General features: G+C 41.8%; 1 protein-coding gene across 1 annotated transcript in view; it reads left to right on the forward strand.

Annotated features, from left to right (window-relative positions):
* The first annotated feature begins 11,138 nt into the window (after nt 1-11,138).
* Nucleotides 11,139-19,256, forward strand: part of LOC307122418 (Fc receptor-like protein 5) — a 77,697-nt gene continuing 69,579 nt past the window's right edge. The window contains exon 1 of the mRNA XM_079846403.1: nt 11,139-11,204. Within this exon, the coding sequence (XP_079702529.1) occupies nt 11,177-11,204 (28 nt within the window). The 5' untranslated portion in view covers nt 11,139-11,176. The remainder of the gene's footprint in view (nt 11,205-19,256) is intronic.

Genomic DNA, 19,256 nt, shown 5'->3' on the forward strand with positions numbered 1-19,256 from the left:
CACCCCGAGATAAGTGATCTTCTGCACAGGAGAGAGAACACTCTTCTTGGAGTTGAGCCTCAGCCCCAACCTCCTCATATGCGCGAGAACAACATCTCGATGCTGAACCGCGAGACGCGCTGACTGTGCTAGTATCAGCCAGTCGTCGATGTAATTGAGGATGCGGATCCCCTGCAAACGCAAGGGGACCAGAGCAGCGTCCACACACTTCGTGAACGTGCGGGGTGAAAGGGCTAAACCGAAAGGAAGCACCCGATATTGGTACGCTTCTCCCCTGAAAGCGAACCTCAGGAACTTCCTGTGCTGCGGAAGGATGGAGACATGGAAATACGCATCTTTGAGATCTATCGTGACAAACCAGTCCTCGGACCTGATCTGAGACACGATCTGTTTGAGTGTCAGCATCCTGAACTTGAGCTTTGCCACGGCTCGGTTCAGGACGCGAAGATCCAAGATGGGGCGCAGCCCACCATCCTTCTTTGGCACTATGAAGTACCGGCTGTAAAAGCCTGACTCCCTGTCCGGGGGGGGAACCCTCTCTATAGCCCCCTTTTGCAGCAGAGTCTGTACTTCATTGGTCATGGTCATCACCAGAGCCTGCACCGGGTCCACCACAGTGGAGAGGACCCCGTTGAAGTTGGGGGGACGGCATCTGAACTGAATCGCGTACCCCAACTTTACACATCGCAGGACCCAACGAGATATGTGAGGCAGATTTTCCCACTCTGACACAAAATCTACTAAGGGAACCAGCCCCTCGAGGCTGGTCTCTGATGTACTCTGCACCGCGAGTGCAGCGCCCTGAAGCGGCGAACCGGCAGGGAACGACTGACTCGACGGCATAATTTCCCTCCGAAGAGGGTGCGGGCCATCCTTGAATGACCCGTGGGGCCCCTCCGCGCCCCGGCACTCGGGCGGGGTTGGCGGACTGACCCCGTGAGGGTACCGCGGACGCACGGGTACCGTGTACAGCGGTAAGCACCGTGCGCCCGCGGAGGGGACCACCCTCACTGTCCTGGGCCCAGAGGCGTCAGGACTTCTTTGACGCAGCCTTCCTCGCCACAATGACTGTCCTCAGATCAGCCCTGGGGTTAGAAGGCTGCGCCTGTGAGCGCCGCGCACCCGACGACCCTTTCTGCGGGGGTGTACGAGTGGCGACACTCACTTTTTGCTGCGCCCTGTGCGAGGAGCTTGTACTCGGCATCTGCTGCTCCCGCCCAGCAGCAGACGAGACCTGGGGCTTACGGGGAAGGAACTGCTTGAGCGCCGCTGCCTGTTTTTTCGCCTCCAGGAACCTGTCGGTAACCGTGGTGACAGCGTCACCGAACAGGCCCTCCGGGGACAACGGCGCATCAAGCAAAAAGCTCTTGTCCCTTTCCTTAATATCTGTAAGGTTTAGCCATAAATGCCTCTCCGTGGCCACTAGGGCTGCCATAGAACGGCCGACGCATCGAGCCGTCTCCTTGGTGGCACGGAGAGCGAGATCGGCAGTCGATCGAAGTTCATTAATAGTATCGACTCCGATCTCGTGGCTTTCCCCCAGGTCCCTTAGCAGATCAGCCTGATATGCCTGCACGATAGACATCGTGTGCAGACACGCGGCGGCTTGACCTGCTGCCGAGTATGCTTTGCCCACAAAAGATGATGTCACTTTAAGAGGCTTTGTGGGCAAAGACGGAGCCTTTACGGTCGACGCAGACTCGGGTGACAGATGGCTCGCAAGCGTCTGTTCAACCCGAGGCAGCTGACCATAACCGTGTCTCTTACACCCCGCGATATTACTATACACGGACGTTTGCGGGGTGAAAATGCGTGCAGACACGGGCCGCTTCCAAGACCTCGACACCTCGGTGTGGAGGTCCGGGAAAAACGGCAGACTCCTTCGGGGAGGCTGAACAGAGCGCGCGGGGAGAAAGCGCTCGTCGAGTCTGCTTTTTACAGCAGCTCGCTCATGATGTTCATGTGGCCAGTCAATGTGAAGTCTGGCCACCGCTCTGCTCAGCACCTCCATGAGCTCCTCACTTGCAGGGGAATGAAGTGACGAGTCTCCACCCCCTGCATCGATGCTACAGACATCAACCTCCTCGGAGGAAGATAGCTGCAGTATCGCGGCCGCTCCCCGGGCGGGAGAAGCCGCAGAGCGGGCTCCCGAACCCAGAGAGGCAGCGCTGGATCTGGCGGGTGAAGGAAGAGATAGGGCGGGGCCCGTCTCCATCCCCTCCGTCAGATCCTTTTGCGAACCCCACGACATGAGTCGCCGCTGAGCCTCAGCCGCAGCGGGACCCGTGCCGTGGGGAGCGTTAACCGGGACGCCCTCCTCGAAGAGCGCCCGGCGGGATCGCAGCACGCGAAGAGGCAGAGCCTCACAATGCTCGCAGCCGGCACCCTCGAGTGCCGACTGCGCGTGCTGCTCTCCCAAACAAACAACGCACATCAAGTGTGTATCCCCGCTCGGGATGTAGCGTGAGCAGGGAGGAACACACTGTCTGTAACGCTGTTCGCTCGTCATACTTTTTTTCTCTTGTATCAATGTGGTGAATAGTGCAAACGTAACAAAACAGTCTGAACTCAGACACAACACAAAGACACTTGGACAGAATAACACAGAGCGCTTGTTGAAGGCAACAGAAGCTAACGGCGTGTGTTTGCTGGTGTGCTTTATAGCTTCCGGGTCTATGACGTCACCCGCCTATGACGTTCCGTCTCTCTATTGGACTGATGACATACGTGCTTCACGACGCAATCACGCAGGGGCGTTCCCAAAGCGGTGACGCAGCTCGAGTTCCCTTGAAGGGGAACAATAAAGATATTGCTGAATATGTTACCCAGTTCTATAAAAATCTATACACTTCTGAACCTTATAATGATAGAGAAACAGATCTTTTTTTGAATACAATTTCTGACACAACCAAGAAAATAGATGAAGAATTTAAATTATTTTGTGACAAAGAGATTGGTTTAGAAGAAATTCAAAATTGTATTGTAAGATTGAAGGATAATAAGTCTCCAGGGAATGATGGGCTTATTAGTGAATTCTATAAGATGTTTAATGTTCAGTTATCTCCTTTTTTAGCAGCTATGTTTAAGGAATCCATTACATGCGGTGAATTACCTGCAACTCTCAAACAAGGTCTTATCACAATTATTCCTAAGCCTAATAAGGATAAACTGTACATTGACAACTGGAGACCGATTACCCTTCTGAATAATGATGCTAAACTTTTTGCTCTAGTTTTTGCAAGAAGATTAAAGAAAGGTCTGGAAGAGATCATTGAGGAAGAACAATCAGGGTTTATGACTGGGAGACATATCAGTAATAATATCAGATTAATTTTAGATATGATTGATTATAATTGTTACATACCGACAGATTCTTTTATTTTATTCATAGACTTTTACAAAGCATTCGATACTGTAAGTCATGAGTTTTTGTTTAAATGTATTAAACATTTTGGTTTTGGGGATTATTTCCAAAAAGCTGTTAGGACTATTTACAATGGGTGCAATAGTTCAGTCAAATTATTAATGGGTACAAGTGGGAGATTTGAGATTCATCGAGGTATACAGCAAGGTAGCCCTTTGTCTCCATTCTTGTTTTTATTAGTCACACAAATCATGGCCTTGCATATTAAAAAAGCAGAGTTTGAAGGTATAAGAGCATTTGAAAGATTATTTAAATTGTGTCAATTGGCTGATGATACCACTATTTTTCTTAAAAACGATTTAGAAATAATAAAAGCAGTTAATTGCATTAATGAGTTTTCCTCAGTATCAGGTCTTAAAATGAACATAAATAAATCAGTGCTGTTTCCACTTAAAGCATGTAATTTAACAGAATTACATGGTATTCCTATTAAACATACAATTACATATTTAGGTGTTATTATCCATAAAGATGAGAATGAACGCGCTGTGCTCAATTTTGAACCTATAATTAACAAAACTAAAACAAGATTTAACATCTGGCTTCAAAGGGATTTATCCCTGAATGGTAGGGTCTTACTATCCAAAGCAGAAGGGATATCAAGGTCTGTTTATGTGTCTTTAGCTCTAGATATGCCATCTAATGTACACAAAGAATTGGACAAAACGTTATTTAATTTTGTATGGAGGAATAAACACCATTATTTGAGAAAGGAAATCTTATGTAAACCAAAGCGTAAAGGTGGATTATCTGTGCTTAGTTTTGAAACATTAAACAATACTTTCAAGCTTAAGTGGTTAATTAAATTTATAAAAGAAAAGAATAGTATGTGGTATACATTTCCAAAACACGTGTTTAATATGTTAGGTGGCATAGATCTTCTGTTGAGATGTGATTTTAAAATTGATAAACTGCCTGTGAAGTTAGCTAGATTTCACAAACAAGCTTTATTGGCCTGGATGCTGGCGTTTAAGCACAATTTTTCCCCAAATAAATATATTATTTGGAATAATAGATGCATTCAATATAAAAATAGATCTCTCTTCTATAGTACTTGGTATGAAAACAACATTGTGTTAATTAAACAACTTTTAAATTCAAATGGTATTTTATTATCTTATAGTGAATTTTTGGATAAATTTGGGCTTCCAGTTACACCAAAAGAGTATGCTGTTGTCTTTGATGCCATACCTCAACAAGTTGTACAATTTGTAAGAGCGTGTGGAAGTGATTCTTCTGAGGAAGTATATGTTAAAGACAGCATGTTTTTAGGAGACATTGACATTCTGAAACATAGTTGTACTAATAAACATATTAGGGATATTATAACAGGTGAAACAACTACTCATAAAAGTGTATTGTGGAACAGTGTATTTAAAGATATAAACTGGAATAAAGCTTGGAGTATTTGTGAAGCATACTGCTTAAATAATAAAGTAAAAGAAGTTACATTTAAAATTTTACATGGCATATATCCAGCTAAAAGTGTGTTAGAGAGGTTTAATTTAGATATTGATTATTCATGTGATTTCTGTTCAATAGAAAAAGAATCTATTATTCATTTATTTTGTGATTGTATATACACAAAGAGTTTTTGGGTGGATATGGAAAATTACATTAGGAGGAAAACAAATGTTGTATTTAAATTAAATAATTTTGATATATGTATGTATTATTCCAATGAATGTAATAATAATAATAATTTCACCTTTATTGTACAACTTTTTATTATTTTGGGAAAATTTCATATACACAAGAAGAAATGGTCAGGATCCAAGCCACATTTTAATCATTTTCTTCAGGAGACTAAGGACTATTGCACCAGTCTGGAGAACATAGTGAATAAAAAAGCAAGAAAGACTTGTTATATTCTTAATGAATATCCTCTTTTTGATTAATTTATCAAAGGTTTGTACACTCTGGCATTTTTTGTTTCTTGTTCTTTTTTATTTTTTTTATTTTATTTTATATATGTTTTAATATGTAATCCTTGTTGTCTATTACAAGTTTACTCTGGCAAATAATAATAAAAAAAAAAAAAAAAAAAAAAGAAAAAAAAAAAAAAAAAAAAAAAAAAAAAAAAATTATTTTATTTTTTTTACTTCATGCGCTCAGTCAGAGCGCTCCTTCAAAAACGCGAGGCGCACGGGGTACATAAGCAGTGCGCATAACACTCTCTGCCAACAGAAATCTATTAAAAAAAGGCACCTCTCGCTGCAAAAACGCGTTCTGTCTGATCGGGGCCTAACCGGCTAAGCTTTAGATCAAATAATAAACTTTTGTGATTGCAAGTAAGCAAGCCCTGCTCGAAGGATTATTAATATTTTGGATTTGTATTACGATGACATGGTCTAATCGTCATTTCCAGTGATAACTCGAGACAGTTCTGCATTGGATAAAGTAAAGGTCAGGTTTTCGGTGTAATTCTGGCCCGCCGCGGTCACATCTAACTTTACAGGTAAGTTAGCACTAACGTTGCTAGGTGCAGCGTGCCGGTGTTCGCCGGCGGTCAGAAGAAATAGCGGCGCTGTAGATTTCACAACATAACGTACATCCTCCCCTAAGTAGCAATTGGTATAATTGTACATACATGTATTTCGAGCTAGCTATCACAAATATAGACTGAACTCTGAGGTTTTGCTAACTTTATAACCTGTTGGTTAACTTTGGCAGATTTTGACATATTCCATTTCAAAATCAACAAAATCAATTTCAATGACTGCAGCACTGCGTCGGTTACTACACTAAGCATCATGTTAATGAGTTAACTTCACAGTATTTGATATGGTACAATTAATTCATATCGAACATTAAGCAAGCTTACCTGATCGTATGGGTCCGTGTCCAGAAATGAGCTGTGTCCGGTGTATTATATATCGACGCATTTTCGATCATATTTCCCGGTCAACTATATGTCGATGACTTTTTAACAACAGGTCGTTTCCCTGTCAACTCTAAATCAATGGCTTTTCAACACATTGGCAATCGCCCGGTAAACCAAATATCAATGCTTAATCAATCATAAAGATAACTATAGATCAATGTTTTTCCAATGTTGTTGCCATCAACATTAATAACGTCAGGTTTCATCGATATGGTAATGGTGATTCAACATTTATTTTGCATTGAAATTTCGATATCAACCATAATGATGATTCAGATGGAAAATCAATATTTATTCAATGTTGGCTTGCTGTCTGGGACTGGTTCTCCTCACACAACAACTCAATTTGTCTCCTCTGATCGTTGTTCTGTCTAATCCTGGTCTGTCTCTAATTGTGTGTCATAATTGTATGGCTTTGGTCTGCCATATGAGTATTAATAAACATGTATAATGTCCTCAGCGTCCAAACTGTCATTGCGATCCATTGTTTTCCTATCGCTGAAATTCACTGCACTCACTCTCATTACGTCACGTCCGGTTTTAGCATTTTTTGATGCGGAAGTAAAATTTTCTCACAAAAACGACTCCAAAAGCCTTAATAGCATATTAATAAGTATATTTTATAGAAAATCTAGTTCCTACATTATTTTTCTATACATTGAATGGAGTCTCTAACCTGCAATATGCCCTTTAAGACACGAAACGATCGGTTTGTGTGAGAAACCCAACAGTATTTATATAATTTTTTACCTCAAATACAACACTATGTACATCAGCCGTCCCCGCGCCATCACTGCCTGTAAGTGAGGTCAAATTACACGATCTGGCGAAGAGATGCAGGCAAGAGATCACTTCCGCCGCTTGAATCCCATTGAGATACGCCGTATCGTGTACATTTGACCTCACTCGCCGGAAGTGATGGCAGGGGGCGGCTGATGGACCCCTTTCTGAGCCATCGGATTTCAATAAAAATATCTTCATTTGTGTTCCGAAGATGAACAGAGGTCTTACGGGTGTCGATCGACATGAGGGTAATCAATGACAGAATTTTCATTTTTGTGTGAACTAACCAGTGGCGGCTGGTCAATAGAGGGCGCTAGGGCGCCGCCCCCATCAAAATTCCAGAAATATACATGTATACAAAAATGATATAAAAGTGTAATAAAAATAAAATAGTTTACTCATACGATGTGCCGGCTGTTAGTAAGAGCCTCAGCATTTAATAAAAACTGGCTTTGATGGGTTAACTATTTTATATGTTCTTCAATATGTTTCCTGCGGTTTCATGCGTGAGGGACGCCAGACAAATGGATGTCTATCTGAGTCTAAAAATATATGGGCAGCATGTGACCTGAATCTGGTCTCTAATTGGTTACGAAAAAAACGAAACGAAAAAAAAACCCGCCCCCCCCAAAAAAAATTAATGATCACCAGTCGCCACTGGAACTAACCCTTTAAGTCTGTGTTTTCTTAAAGATGTTTCATCTATCTATTTTAAATCACTTATTTTCATGTATGTTTACACTTACCTACATTACTGTAAAACCACACACATATACACCCCCAATGAATATCAACTGCTTTAACTAATATCTGAGTTTATGTGGTGACAAATAAACAGGTTATTCCCAAATATCTACTGACCAAGTCTCTTACCGGCGGGTTTCAAACTTACTTAACCCTTGTGTGGTGTTCATATTTTTGTTATTCAGCCAGTGTTTGTGGGTCTGGTGGACCCACTGCATTTTTGGGTTTTAATTCAACACAATCAAAAATGTTATGTTAAAATACTCAACAGATGTTTATTTCATCCCAATTACAAGCAATATAAACAGCATATATGGTTAATATTTTCTCTTTACCTTTGTTAGATCACATTTAAGAATTGCAACCTCGTGTGGGAACGGCAGGGGTAGAAACAAAACTCACTCTTGCACTATCACACACAATCTCTCTCTGAAACGCACGCACACACACACCCATAACACACACACACACACACACACACACACACACACACACACACACACACACACACACACACACACACACACACACACACACACACACACACACACACACACACACACACACACACACACACACTAGAGCACAAATGCAATATGGAACAAGCATGTTCACTCACACGCACACACACACACACACACACACACACACACACACACACACACACACACACACACACACACACTAGAGCACAAATGCAATATGGAACAAGCATGTTCACTCACACGCACACACACACACACACACACACACACACACACACACACACACACACACACACACACACACACACACACACACACACACACACACACACACACACACACACACACACACACACACACTGTGGATATGTGGTGTATGGTTACTCTCCATAGGCACAATGGTTTTTCAAATGTACAAACTGTATAATCTATCCCCCTACACTAACCCTACACTAACCCTACCTCTAAACCTACCAATCACAGGAAACTTTTGGCATTTTTTGAATTTCAAAAAACACCATTTAGTATGTTTTAGTATGAGGACACAGATGTCATCATAAACCATGTTTACGTTGTAATACCCATGTCATTATACACATTTGTGTCCTCATAAACCATATAGATGGACATACACACACTAACAGCAGGCCCTGACAGGAGTAGGACAGAGTAAAGGTTCACAGGACCTACAATTTCCACACTTTTATTAGCCTTCGGTCCAGTGGACCCGAACGTCCTGTGTGTAATATAAATGTGTGGGGGGGTGTACAGTGTGTGGTCATTGAAAATGTGTTCTGATATATATTCCTCACAGAAAATGAGCCAAGGCCAATGAGTCTCAGTTTGAAAAAATAATTAATCGTATGATTTTTCTTTTGATAAAAAATGAAAACGGGTTCAACAGACCCGAACACCATACAAGGGTTAAATGTGATTGAGCTTTCGACAGTCAACTCATTTCTTCAGGCCTAATAAAAGAGTTGAGCTGATAGTTGAGGTTTGACTTCTGCTCTGTTTCTGATCTGTGGGTTTAACCAGAGTAGAGGACATATTTATGCTTGTTCTGCATCTTTAGTTTCACAAACCGCAAAATACTATCACAAGAGCAAAGATTCACAGAATGTCTATATGTCTGTCATTTTCATTGACTCCACCCTTTTTCTTTTTTAAATCCATCTCTCTGTGTTCAGGAAGGCCTGAATGAAGCACCACTTCTCACTTCTAAACTACCCTTCCCCACTATCCTCCTATTAGAGAAGAAATGAACATGGTTTAACCCTCTAATTTCCCCACCTCTGGTCTATATACCCCTGCCTCTGCTGAATTATTGCTGAAGGGAACTCCCATCCTGAGGGAAACTCCCATGATGACGCTAATGTGACGAACAATACAAACGAACAGGCTAGCGACTTGTCTTCCGAGGCTACGATTGGGGCTGGATTGAGTCGGGACGCTTTGAAAAGTGGAGAGAGGGTCGGTGGAAAGCAGTGGAAAGCAGTGCAGCTTTGTGGAGAAAACATGCTTCATTCTGATAAGACTTGACTTAAAATGCTTAAGTGTGTCTCAACCGAGTGATGGAGACCATCGCAAGGCAGAGGATTTTCCATTTCCCTGCAGACAATATTGAGCACAGGCTGGATGACAAAGAGCACATCCTATATGGGGATGAAAAACTTGAGGCCGCAACAGTTCAATACTCCTCAAGGACTTCCATGAGTTTAAGTGTCGTGGTGTCACAGGAGAGAATCTGCTTAAAGTGCTCACTATTGTCTCCACGCTTCCAGTGTCAACAGCCGAGTGTGAAAGAGGATTCAGTGCCATGATATTCTCACAGATGAACAGAGTGAACGTCTCCACACTGAATAACCTGCTGTTCATCACAGTAAATGGACCAGGGGTCGCCTCCTTCCCTGCAAGTTTCCCAACTTGATTATTGATTGATGGTCTTTATAAAAGCTGTTTATCGTGAGACCTGGTGACAAGGACACACTTGGCATTGTTCGAGGATCGGGCGAGAGTGCGTCAGCAAACAGCGGCAAGTTTGACGAGAGTGAAAGGCTGTAAGGAAAGTTTGGGCGTTTTATATAAATGACTAACCTCGTGCACGACGGTCATTTAGAAGAGAAGCTGCTCACTGCAGATCAAATGGGTGGGGCTTACATCTAGCTCCTCCTCACTTGATGTCCAGCAATGAGGACCAAATGTAATTTGGGCCTAATGGGTGGAGCTAGAAGCCATTAGACGTCCAGAGAGGAGGAGCTGGAACTCATTTGACTCTCAGTGAGTACCACTTGATTAAGAATCTCCCAAATTCACAAACATCAGATGTTACGAACAAATTCATGTGCGGACGAACGTGTTGTGAATTAGGTGGAGATTTTTCATGAGAAGTTCTCCTGTGCGCTCCTGTTTCACACACTATAAAAAATAAACCAATAATAAGTACATTAAAAAACTGCAGCACTTTACCGTAAAGACCACAGTAGCAACATTTGAGTTTTTAGGAAGCGAAACTTAAATGTATGATAAAGTCTGTATATTTCATTAGCTGATGTAGAGCGGGCCTCACATTAGACACACATTAGACGTCACGTGGTGATTTCACTGTCTAATCTCTGTCTGTCTTCTGTGTGTGAGTGTGTGAACGATCAAAATAACAGCGTGAGAACGATCACCATCAGAACTTCTCTGGAAGTAGATGAACAGAGCTGGAGCAACTGAAATATCTTTGACCGGATCTCTCTTTTCTTCCTGCTTTTATTTCTGTAGAGTTGTGTCTCCTCCTCCCTCATCTCTTCTTCAAACACAGGAAGTGTCTGTTTTAGCACACAGAAAACAGTCGATTGATGTGACAGTATGGGCTCCGGTGCACTGCCTCTCATCTGTGAGTATTTGATCATATTCTGTCATATCTTCTGTTTAGTTTTCTCTTTTTAATACACTGTATTCAGTTGAAGGTCCATTGTTGTGAAGGAGAGTCTATGAACCCACAGTCTCACTGCTTATTGTGTTATTTTTGCTAGTTTTTGTTGTAATAGTGTTTCTTCGCTTGTCAAGTAGTTGAGATGAATCCGATGTGTTTGTGTTGATATGAGTTAGTGTTGAATGATGCTGTATCTTTAAATAAACTCTCCATCAGAGGCTCAGAGAGCTTGAGAACAGTGACCGAACACACACTCAGCTTCTCTAGCACTTGTAACGCTTTGCAGAGAGACCGGATAGCTGGACCGAATGCAAGCAAAACTCACGTAGGCAGGCTATCTGACGTTTCACCTGGGGTTTATTATCAGCGCCATTCCCATGCACACATGGGGTAACGTTAGTTTGCAACACTTCACTGACAACAGCGTTACTGAACAGAAAAATAAACGATAAAGAGCAACAGAAATATATAAGGCATACATGCAGCTCACAGCTCGTGCTCCATCTAAGGACTGCCCACTCAGCGAGTGAGTAAAAAAAGTCTTCCGCCTTAAAGGAGCAGCACCAAATTGTACTTGTTACACACTTCTCATTCTCTCTCAACCTCTTATTGAAAAATTATTACAAAAAGTATTTGGACACTTTAATGTCATTGTCATGGACACAGTTTATCAAACCAACAAATGATGCTCGATCTTTTCTCAGAACTAACTTCTCTTTTCTGAAACTCTTCTCAGTTTTTTTTAGCCAGTTGGTCTCAGCTTCATGTTTAGTGTTGAATGATGTCAGTTCACATGCGTGTCCAGCAGAATAACCACAGCTTTCACACTTCTGCCGTCAGTCTGAAGGTCTGGGCCTGTATTTATCAAGCTTCTCAAAGTGCCATTTTAGTCTTAAGTGCTGAGAATTCATGACATTCACTCCTACTTTCAAACTTAAGTATAAAAGCAAGTTATCAAATGTCTTAAAGCTAAGACTCACTCTTACTCTCCCAGTTATTTACGACAGCTCGAGAGGTCTCTCAAGTGGTTAGGAGTTGCCGGAAGGGGCTTGTGATTGCACTGAGGAGACAGAGACGTGAATCTTTCAGGAAATGTTTTTGAAATGTTTGACGATGAGCAGTTCATCAAACGGTAGCGTTTGGACAGAGCAGGCATCATCTTTGTCAGCGCTGGTTAATGTTGGGCTGAACTGCCTTTTATAACATGTTTCTGCTGTTTGACTAATTCAGCGAGCAGTAGCGCTTCTTCCTCCCGCCGGTTCGGTTTCCTTTTGGAATCCATGGCGGCTGATTATATCATAAAATCTAGGCTGTATAAAGGCAGTGAACAGCACACCGGTTTAAAATGTGTAACTTAGACTTGGTGGAAAACATCTTTCATTTCCAATCATAATGTATTCTCTTGAAAATGCTTTATTTTCAAATGTGTGTTGAATGTAAACTCTTCTTAGGAATTTCACCATTCAATGTGAATTTATCTGAGAATATTCTTAAATAAGGAAATCTTTTCAGTGATTGGTCCATGCCTGTCGTCATCCAAAATCCTGTTTGTGGCACAGCAAAGTGTCGTGAATCATCTCTAAGACTGACACTTAAGATTTAGTCCCACTTCACTTAAATTACGACTGAGATGCTTGATAACTAACTTTTAAGCGCAGCTTTGAGACAATAATTTTTACTCTTAAGTAAATTCTTAAAAGTTCTTGTGTAATTCTCAGAGGCTTGATAAATACAGGCCCTGGCTATGCGAGACTGTACACCTGGGGCACTTTTAAGCTCAAACTGGTGTGCAGCGTTTTGCTATGGTTTCCGGGTTGAATGACATGTTTCCAGGAAACGGTGTGCAGCAGGGTTTGAGATACATTTTCTCTTGTTTGGTCAGCCCAATCAGCAGCAACATGTATAGAAACCACACGGTATTAAAGAGACAGCTCACACAATGGGTCCAAGTAAAGTCGTTTACAAATGTGTTGGCAAATTTTGTTTGCAATCGGCGCGTAAATGCATATAATGTAAACAATTAAGAACGTATAATGAATCGGAAGTTATCCAGGGTGGGAAAATTCCAAGAATGTATTCAGTACTCTATCTGGGATTGCGATATAGTCTTAGCTTTTCTCCAAACAAATTATTACCGGTCCAATCAGTGAACAGAGGGAACGGCTGAGAACGATGACATTGATGTCGTGTGCTAGTTTGAGTAGTTCAGTATTGGCGGCGGAGAAAGATGCAAGCAAAGCAAATCCATTCATTCCGTTGTGGCACCGCTGCCGAATATCCAGAAGTTAAAGCCGGAGCAAGAACAATCTTTACTGAGTTTTGTTGGTGGCCATGATGTTGTGGCCCTCCTCCCCACAGGGTTCGGGAAAAGTTTGATTTTCCAGCCGCTCCGTTAGTGGTGAAGGAGTTACCCAAAGCCCTGGTCATTGTTTCTCGTGGGGTCGGAAGGTATTGGGCTAGTCAGTGATTGCCGTCCGTCTCCCACCACCTGCGTAAAAATTACCGAATTACCTAACGTTACTGTTTTAGACAAACACCAGGTCGTGTGGTAATTTAATTGCTGTCAGAATCCGCATCTCTGACTTTTCAAGAATATATCACTTCAAAATTCACTGTTTCTATCCTTTTTGACCCCTGCAGAGCACCATACGGTTGCGCTTTGCTGTAATTTGGATGCATTTCTAGATTTGTATTTCTTTAAATGCTGGCCAGTATTTACAAGAGCAATATATTTTATCACCGCTCAAAAAATAAAAAGAAGAAAAGCACGTAAACATTTGAATTGGCCCGTTATTTACGGCAGCATTTATTCTTATCATACCAAGCATATGATATTTTATTTACAGTATACAATCATGTTACGGACCACATGAGCAGTGTGTTCCCGATCACAAAACTCTCCCCTCCACTGTGAATAAATCACAGACCGAATGCACAAGTTTTAGGTTTTATTACTGAGGTGGTGCACAGTCTGCAGTTATTTTTACGGACTTCCATGTGAGAAACAGAGGCGAACGGCGCATGACATACGTCACGACCAAACGTTAGCGATTGGTTATGGCAGATCAGAGTGGCTCTGGGCAGATCCAATAGTTTTAAACTTCGACAGAGTTCCCGCCTTCAAGGAAGTAAACACTTGTCAATGGAGAGTGGCCAGACTCTCTGAACAAATGAAATGTACGAGAGTCTGGTAAGACCAGGCTAGTGCAGTGTATCTGTGTTTTATAGATATAATAAAACTAAAGACTCTTCGTCTTTGGAGATATGAAGGATCAACACTACTCTATAGGTACTCTAGATTAACATGAGACTGGTAGAAACTGTGTGTGTTATGACCCCTTTAAACGTTTATTAACAACTTATAGTTTATTGCTTAATGTAGATGCCATGAATTCACTACAATTTAATGAAATATATACTGTACTTTAAGACATGCATATAAAAATTCAAGCACAAGCGTTAATTAACTATATCATAAAAACTGCACAATGACCACGAGCGCTCTGCTATATTTCATTAAATGTTACTTAGTTTGATATATTGCAGATATATTGATACATTTTTAAATGTGATTTAACCACTTCAGCTCTGCAGCATATTTAGAATTTTTTAGAGAATTAGGCATATCTGAATTTAAAAGAGCGCCCTACCCACATACATTGGAGTAAATTGATAAAAATGGTCTCAAATATTGCATATATTATATTGTATTTATTCACAATTTCATGATAAACATAGATAAAAAGTCATATTTTGATTTATTTTTTAATTAATTTGTTATTTGAAAATCTATAATTTTTAATCTGTTTGGTCTTTAACCCTTTGGATTCCACTAGGTGTCAGTAAACAGGGAAACAAAGAATTATCTTGATATCTCCATCCCTAAAAAAGTTATTGAGATTAATCTGTGCAAACCATCTAATAACTCCAACTCATCTCCATTGATTTTCCATAGCCACTGGGAAATCAAAAAGAAGGCTCCGCCTCCTCAACTTTGTAAAGGGAGATCTCGGGCTCTGATTGGTCTAGAAGCATGATCAACATGTCTATAGTGAGCTGAGATACTCATGCTGCATCCCAATTCGCCTACTTATACTACGTCCTAAAAGTATGTACTCTTTTTGTGAAGAGAAAGTACATACTTTTGAGTGTGTAGCAGAAGAGTATGCAAGCTTTGGGACATACTACTTCGTCATCTATAACGGACTCTGTTGCTTAGTTACGTGCGTCCTGTCACCGTTTAAACTGCCCTGTCAATCATCGTCACAGTTCAAATCCTCCACATTCAATTTAATTTCCTACCGTATCGGAGAGAAATGTAGTAGCACATTGATCTGCCATTCGTGGGTCTTTAATGCAGCGACTCCTCTCATGTGTTTGCAAAGTTAATGGCCAAACGTATCATTACAAAAGTTCTCAATGCTGCTGCAGGTGAAATATAATGTGGCTAACATTGAATAAATATCTTTTTGTCAGGTTAAATACTGATAATTGCTCACACAAACCCCTTTATCTAATCCCCTCTACTTAACCGTCATGTTTGTAGTTTTTTAACACTAACGTCCATCTCGCAATGGGTTGTGGGCAATATCAGCCGTTAGAGTCCGCATCGATCTGCTCTTTGAATTATGACCGGAATTAATAAAACATCCGGGAATCTTTGGAATACTCTTTTCATACTAATTCTTTTTTCGAAAACTATTTAGTACGGATAGTATGCGAATTGGGACGCAGCGTCAGCTTTTTTGACGTATGACGCAATACGTGATGACGTCATCAAAAATCACGGCTAACAAAGACGATCAAAACTAAGGATAATAAGAGTATTTGTCTGCATCACATGTTTTGATCTGGACATCGGTGACATATTACAGTGCCATTTGGCCATGCATGCTCACAGACATTTGAAAATGGTCTCATTTTGAAGAAAACAACCTAAGGAACGAGCTGATATAGCGTTTGAGGCTATTAGCTCCACATTGCATTAGTGATCCGAACAGGAATATGACTCATGTGTTTGCTTGTTCAAAGGAGTCATTTCCATCTTCGTGATTCTTTTGATAATAACGTTACTGTAAAGTGTTGGATCGGTGAAATAAACTGCACAGTGATATTCTTGAGGGTAAGAGCTTTCATTTGATATATGACTTATCTATTCTTGGTGAGATTGTGTGATATAAATATGAAATTTAATATTATTCAAATGATTGGGGGGGCGGGGGGGCATTGCGGGGGGTAAAATTCAGACCTTATATCTTTTTCTATGTAATATAAATGCAAAAGTGATTGGGATATCAAGAAAGCTGAGGTTCTAATCTTTCAAACGATACCATATATGTCTAGTTTTGTGCTGTACAACTTATAGATTTTTTCAAATGATTATGATGACGCAATATTGGACCCACGGGTGGGTCGGTGAGGGGGTGCAGAGCTGAAGTGGTTTAAAGATTTTTCACACTAGTTTGTTTGAGCACTTCAAGCAGTCGACACATTAAAATTATGTGATCTGAATATGGTTTGTTTTCGGGTCCTTTTAGAGGGAACTGAGATCATTGGGTGTTGACATTTGAATTATTTTGGCCCAAGAACACTTGGTGCTAAAAGCAATAGGTGTGAAAATGATCTTTGACCATCAAAAGCATGAGGTCACTAGCAGCTGCTTCTCTTTCACTGTCACTGAACTGCGTTTGGTTTATTTCAGCTGCACTATCTGTGAAACACATCAAGTGTCCAAATTCGTTTTGCAACCACTGGAAAGTCACAATGAAGTTGATGATGTCAAACAGGAAGTGATGCTGTGTGTGTCTCAAACATTTTGACCTAATTTGGTTTTGACTTCTGACGTCTGTCCCAGTAAAGAATCAGTGGTGTGAAGCGTTCATCACATTAATGTTAACATTTGCTTGTAGCGTGTGAATGTGAGAGTCTTTATACACACATTTTTAGGTGATGTGAAAGATGCATGATTATATATATATATATAGGTAGGTACGAGGTACGTACGGTCCGTTTGCTCGTTCCTTCTCCTTTTCCCTTTTCGTTGCAAGTTGTTCATCAGAACGTCGTCTCTTTGGTTGTGTGTCGGCCATTTCAAAATCATATAATTCGAACTTCCCTCTTTATGCTTCTCTCTTCTACACACCCCCTTCATGTGCATGCACACTAACCCCAAACCTCCACCCCCAAATCATTCTTGTCGGTTATTGGCTGGAGCACTGTTTATTATGTTTCGTTGTCCAGACTGGCCAAGATTGTTTTTGTTGCCGTTTGTGGAGCTTGTTGCTTATAGCACCTTTAACAACAGAGCCCAAACTATTAGCCTAAATTCAGTTGCTACTTATTTTTAGGTATAATAATCAAAACTCAAATAACACAGTATGCAAACATGTAAACTTCACATTAGGCAGTTTTCGCAATAACTTCTAAATCTAATTATAAAATAGTTTTTTCTCCAATTCGTTGTTTTAATATAATCATTTATACACAGTGTGTCATTTTCATGACAGATTTATTTAAACATACATTAAATAATCAAGACATCACTAACAGGTTAAGTAGAATATAATGAATATAACGGCTAATACAGTGCATTTATTTAGTGAAAGAGTTGATTTCTCTAGTGAATAAAATTCTGTGGACTGAATGACTGCCTGAGGTAAATGTGATGCTACATGACATTGTTTAGTTTACAGCAGTTATATTGAGGTCTTTCGGCCGTTGAAACACTGATTTAGAGATTACACCACATATGATACGTGACAGTAAGTGTCACATCCACACCTGTCCCAGACTCCAGTTCCCATGATCCTCCCTGTCTCACAACTGAACTCACTTCCTCGTTATCTCTCCCACTCTCCCTGGATTCCCTGCACCTGGTTGTCTTTAGCACTCCTTTATATTGTATTCACTCCCTGCACTCCTTGTCCGTTCTTGATGTTGATGTTAAGTTGCCTGTGTTTGTCATTCTGTTTCTAGTACTTATTAAATACCCATCTTTGTTTGAAGTTCTGCCTCCTGATTTCCTGCTGCCTAGGCAACCTGTAACAGAAGAACGGACCAATACAGCAACAGGACTTCAGCGAGATGGGCATTTTTCTGCTCTCTCCAGTGTCCCCAGAGGAAGGCAGTTCGGCGGAGGATCGCCTCTGGGGGATTAGGCAGAACGGTCGCCCACTGGAGAGCTATGTGGAGGAATTCTCTGAGCTTGCTTATCTGGTGAACTGGCCAGATGCACCGCTTAATGCGTTTTTTCTGATGGGCCTGGACGAGGACACTATTCGTTTCCTGGAACCTGCCTGTTCCCTTTCCCTAGTCGAGACAATCAATCTGATATTGTTCCTAAATTGTTCCGAGTTTGAGATTGTAGAAGAGGTTCCTAAGAATACGTGTCTTCCTCGTCCAGTCCCCTCAGAAAAGCTTGCTGCCTGGTCAGTTCACCCTCAGCAAGTTTCCTCCGCATATTCCTCCAGTGGGCCTGCCGGGAAGGTCCTGCCTGCCCCTAAGCCCAGGCGGACCCCATTCCACAAGCTCTCCACCCCACCCCTGAATAACCCCAAAGACATTTTTTTGGGGGGGGGCTCTGTACCTGTGGTTGGGAAACATGTCAGTGGGGCTCTGGTTCCACCAAGGTGCCCAAGGTCTCCTGCTCCGCCCAAGGCTCCAGACCCGTCCAGGTCTCCTGCTCCGCCCAAGGCTCCAGACCCGTCCAGGTCTCCTGCTCCGCCCACAGCGCCTGACCCCGCCCTGGAGACCCCCGTACCCATCTGCACCTCCCCCGCACCTGCGTGTAGGTCTTCAGGGCGCCCACTATAGATACTCAAGATTAACATGAGACTGGCAGAAACTGTGTGTGTTATGACCCTTTAAAGGATAACTAAACCCCAGCTCAGTGCTTAACTCCGCCCACTGGCAATTTTTGAAAAATGCTGGAAAAGTGGGCAGAACCCAGCGGAGACACAGGGGACGAACTGAGTGCGGGACTGAGCGGAGGGCGTGCACCTGAGACCCACAGTG

Source organism: Gobio gobio, assembly GCF_949357685.1.
Source record: "Gobio gobio genome assembly, contig: scaffold_119, whole genome shotgun sequence".
NCBI lineage: Eukaryota > Metazoa > Chordata > Actinopteri > Cypriniformes > Gobionidae > Gobio > Gobio gobio.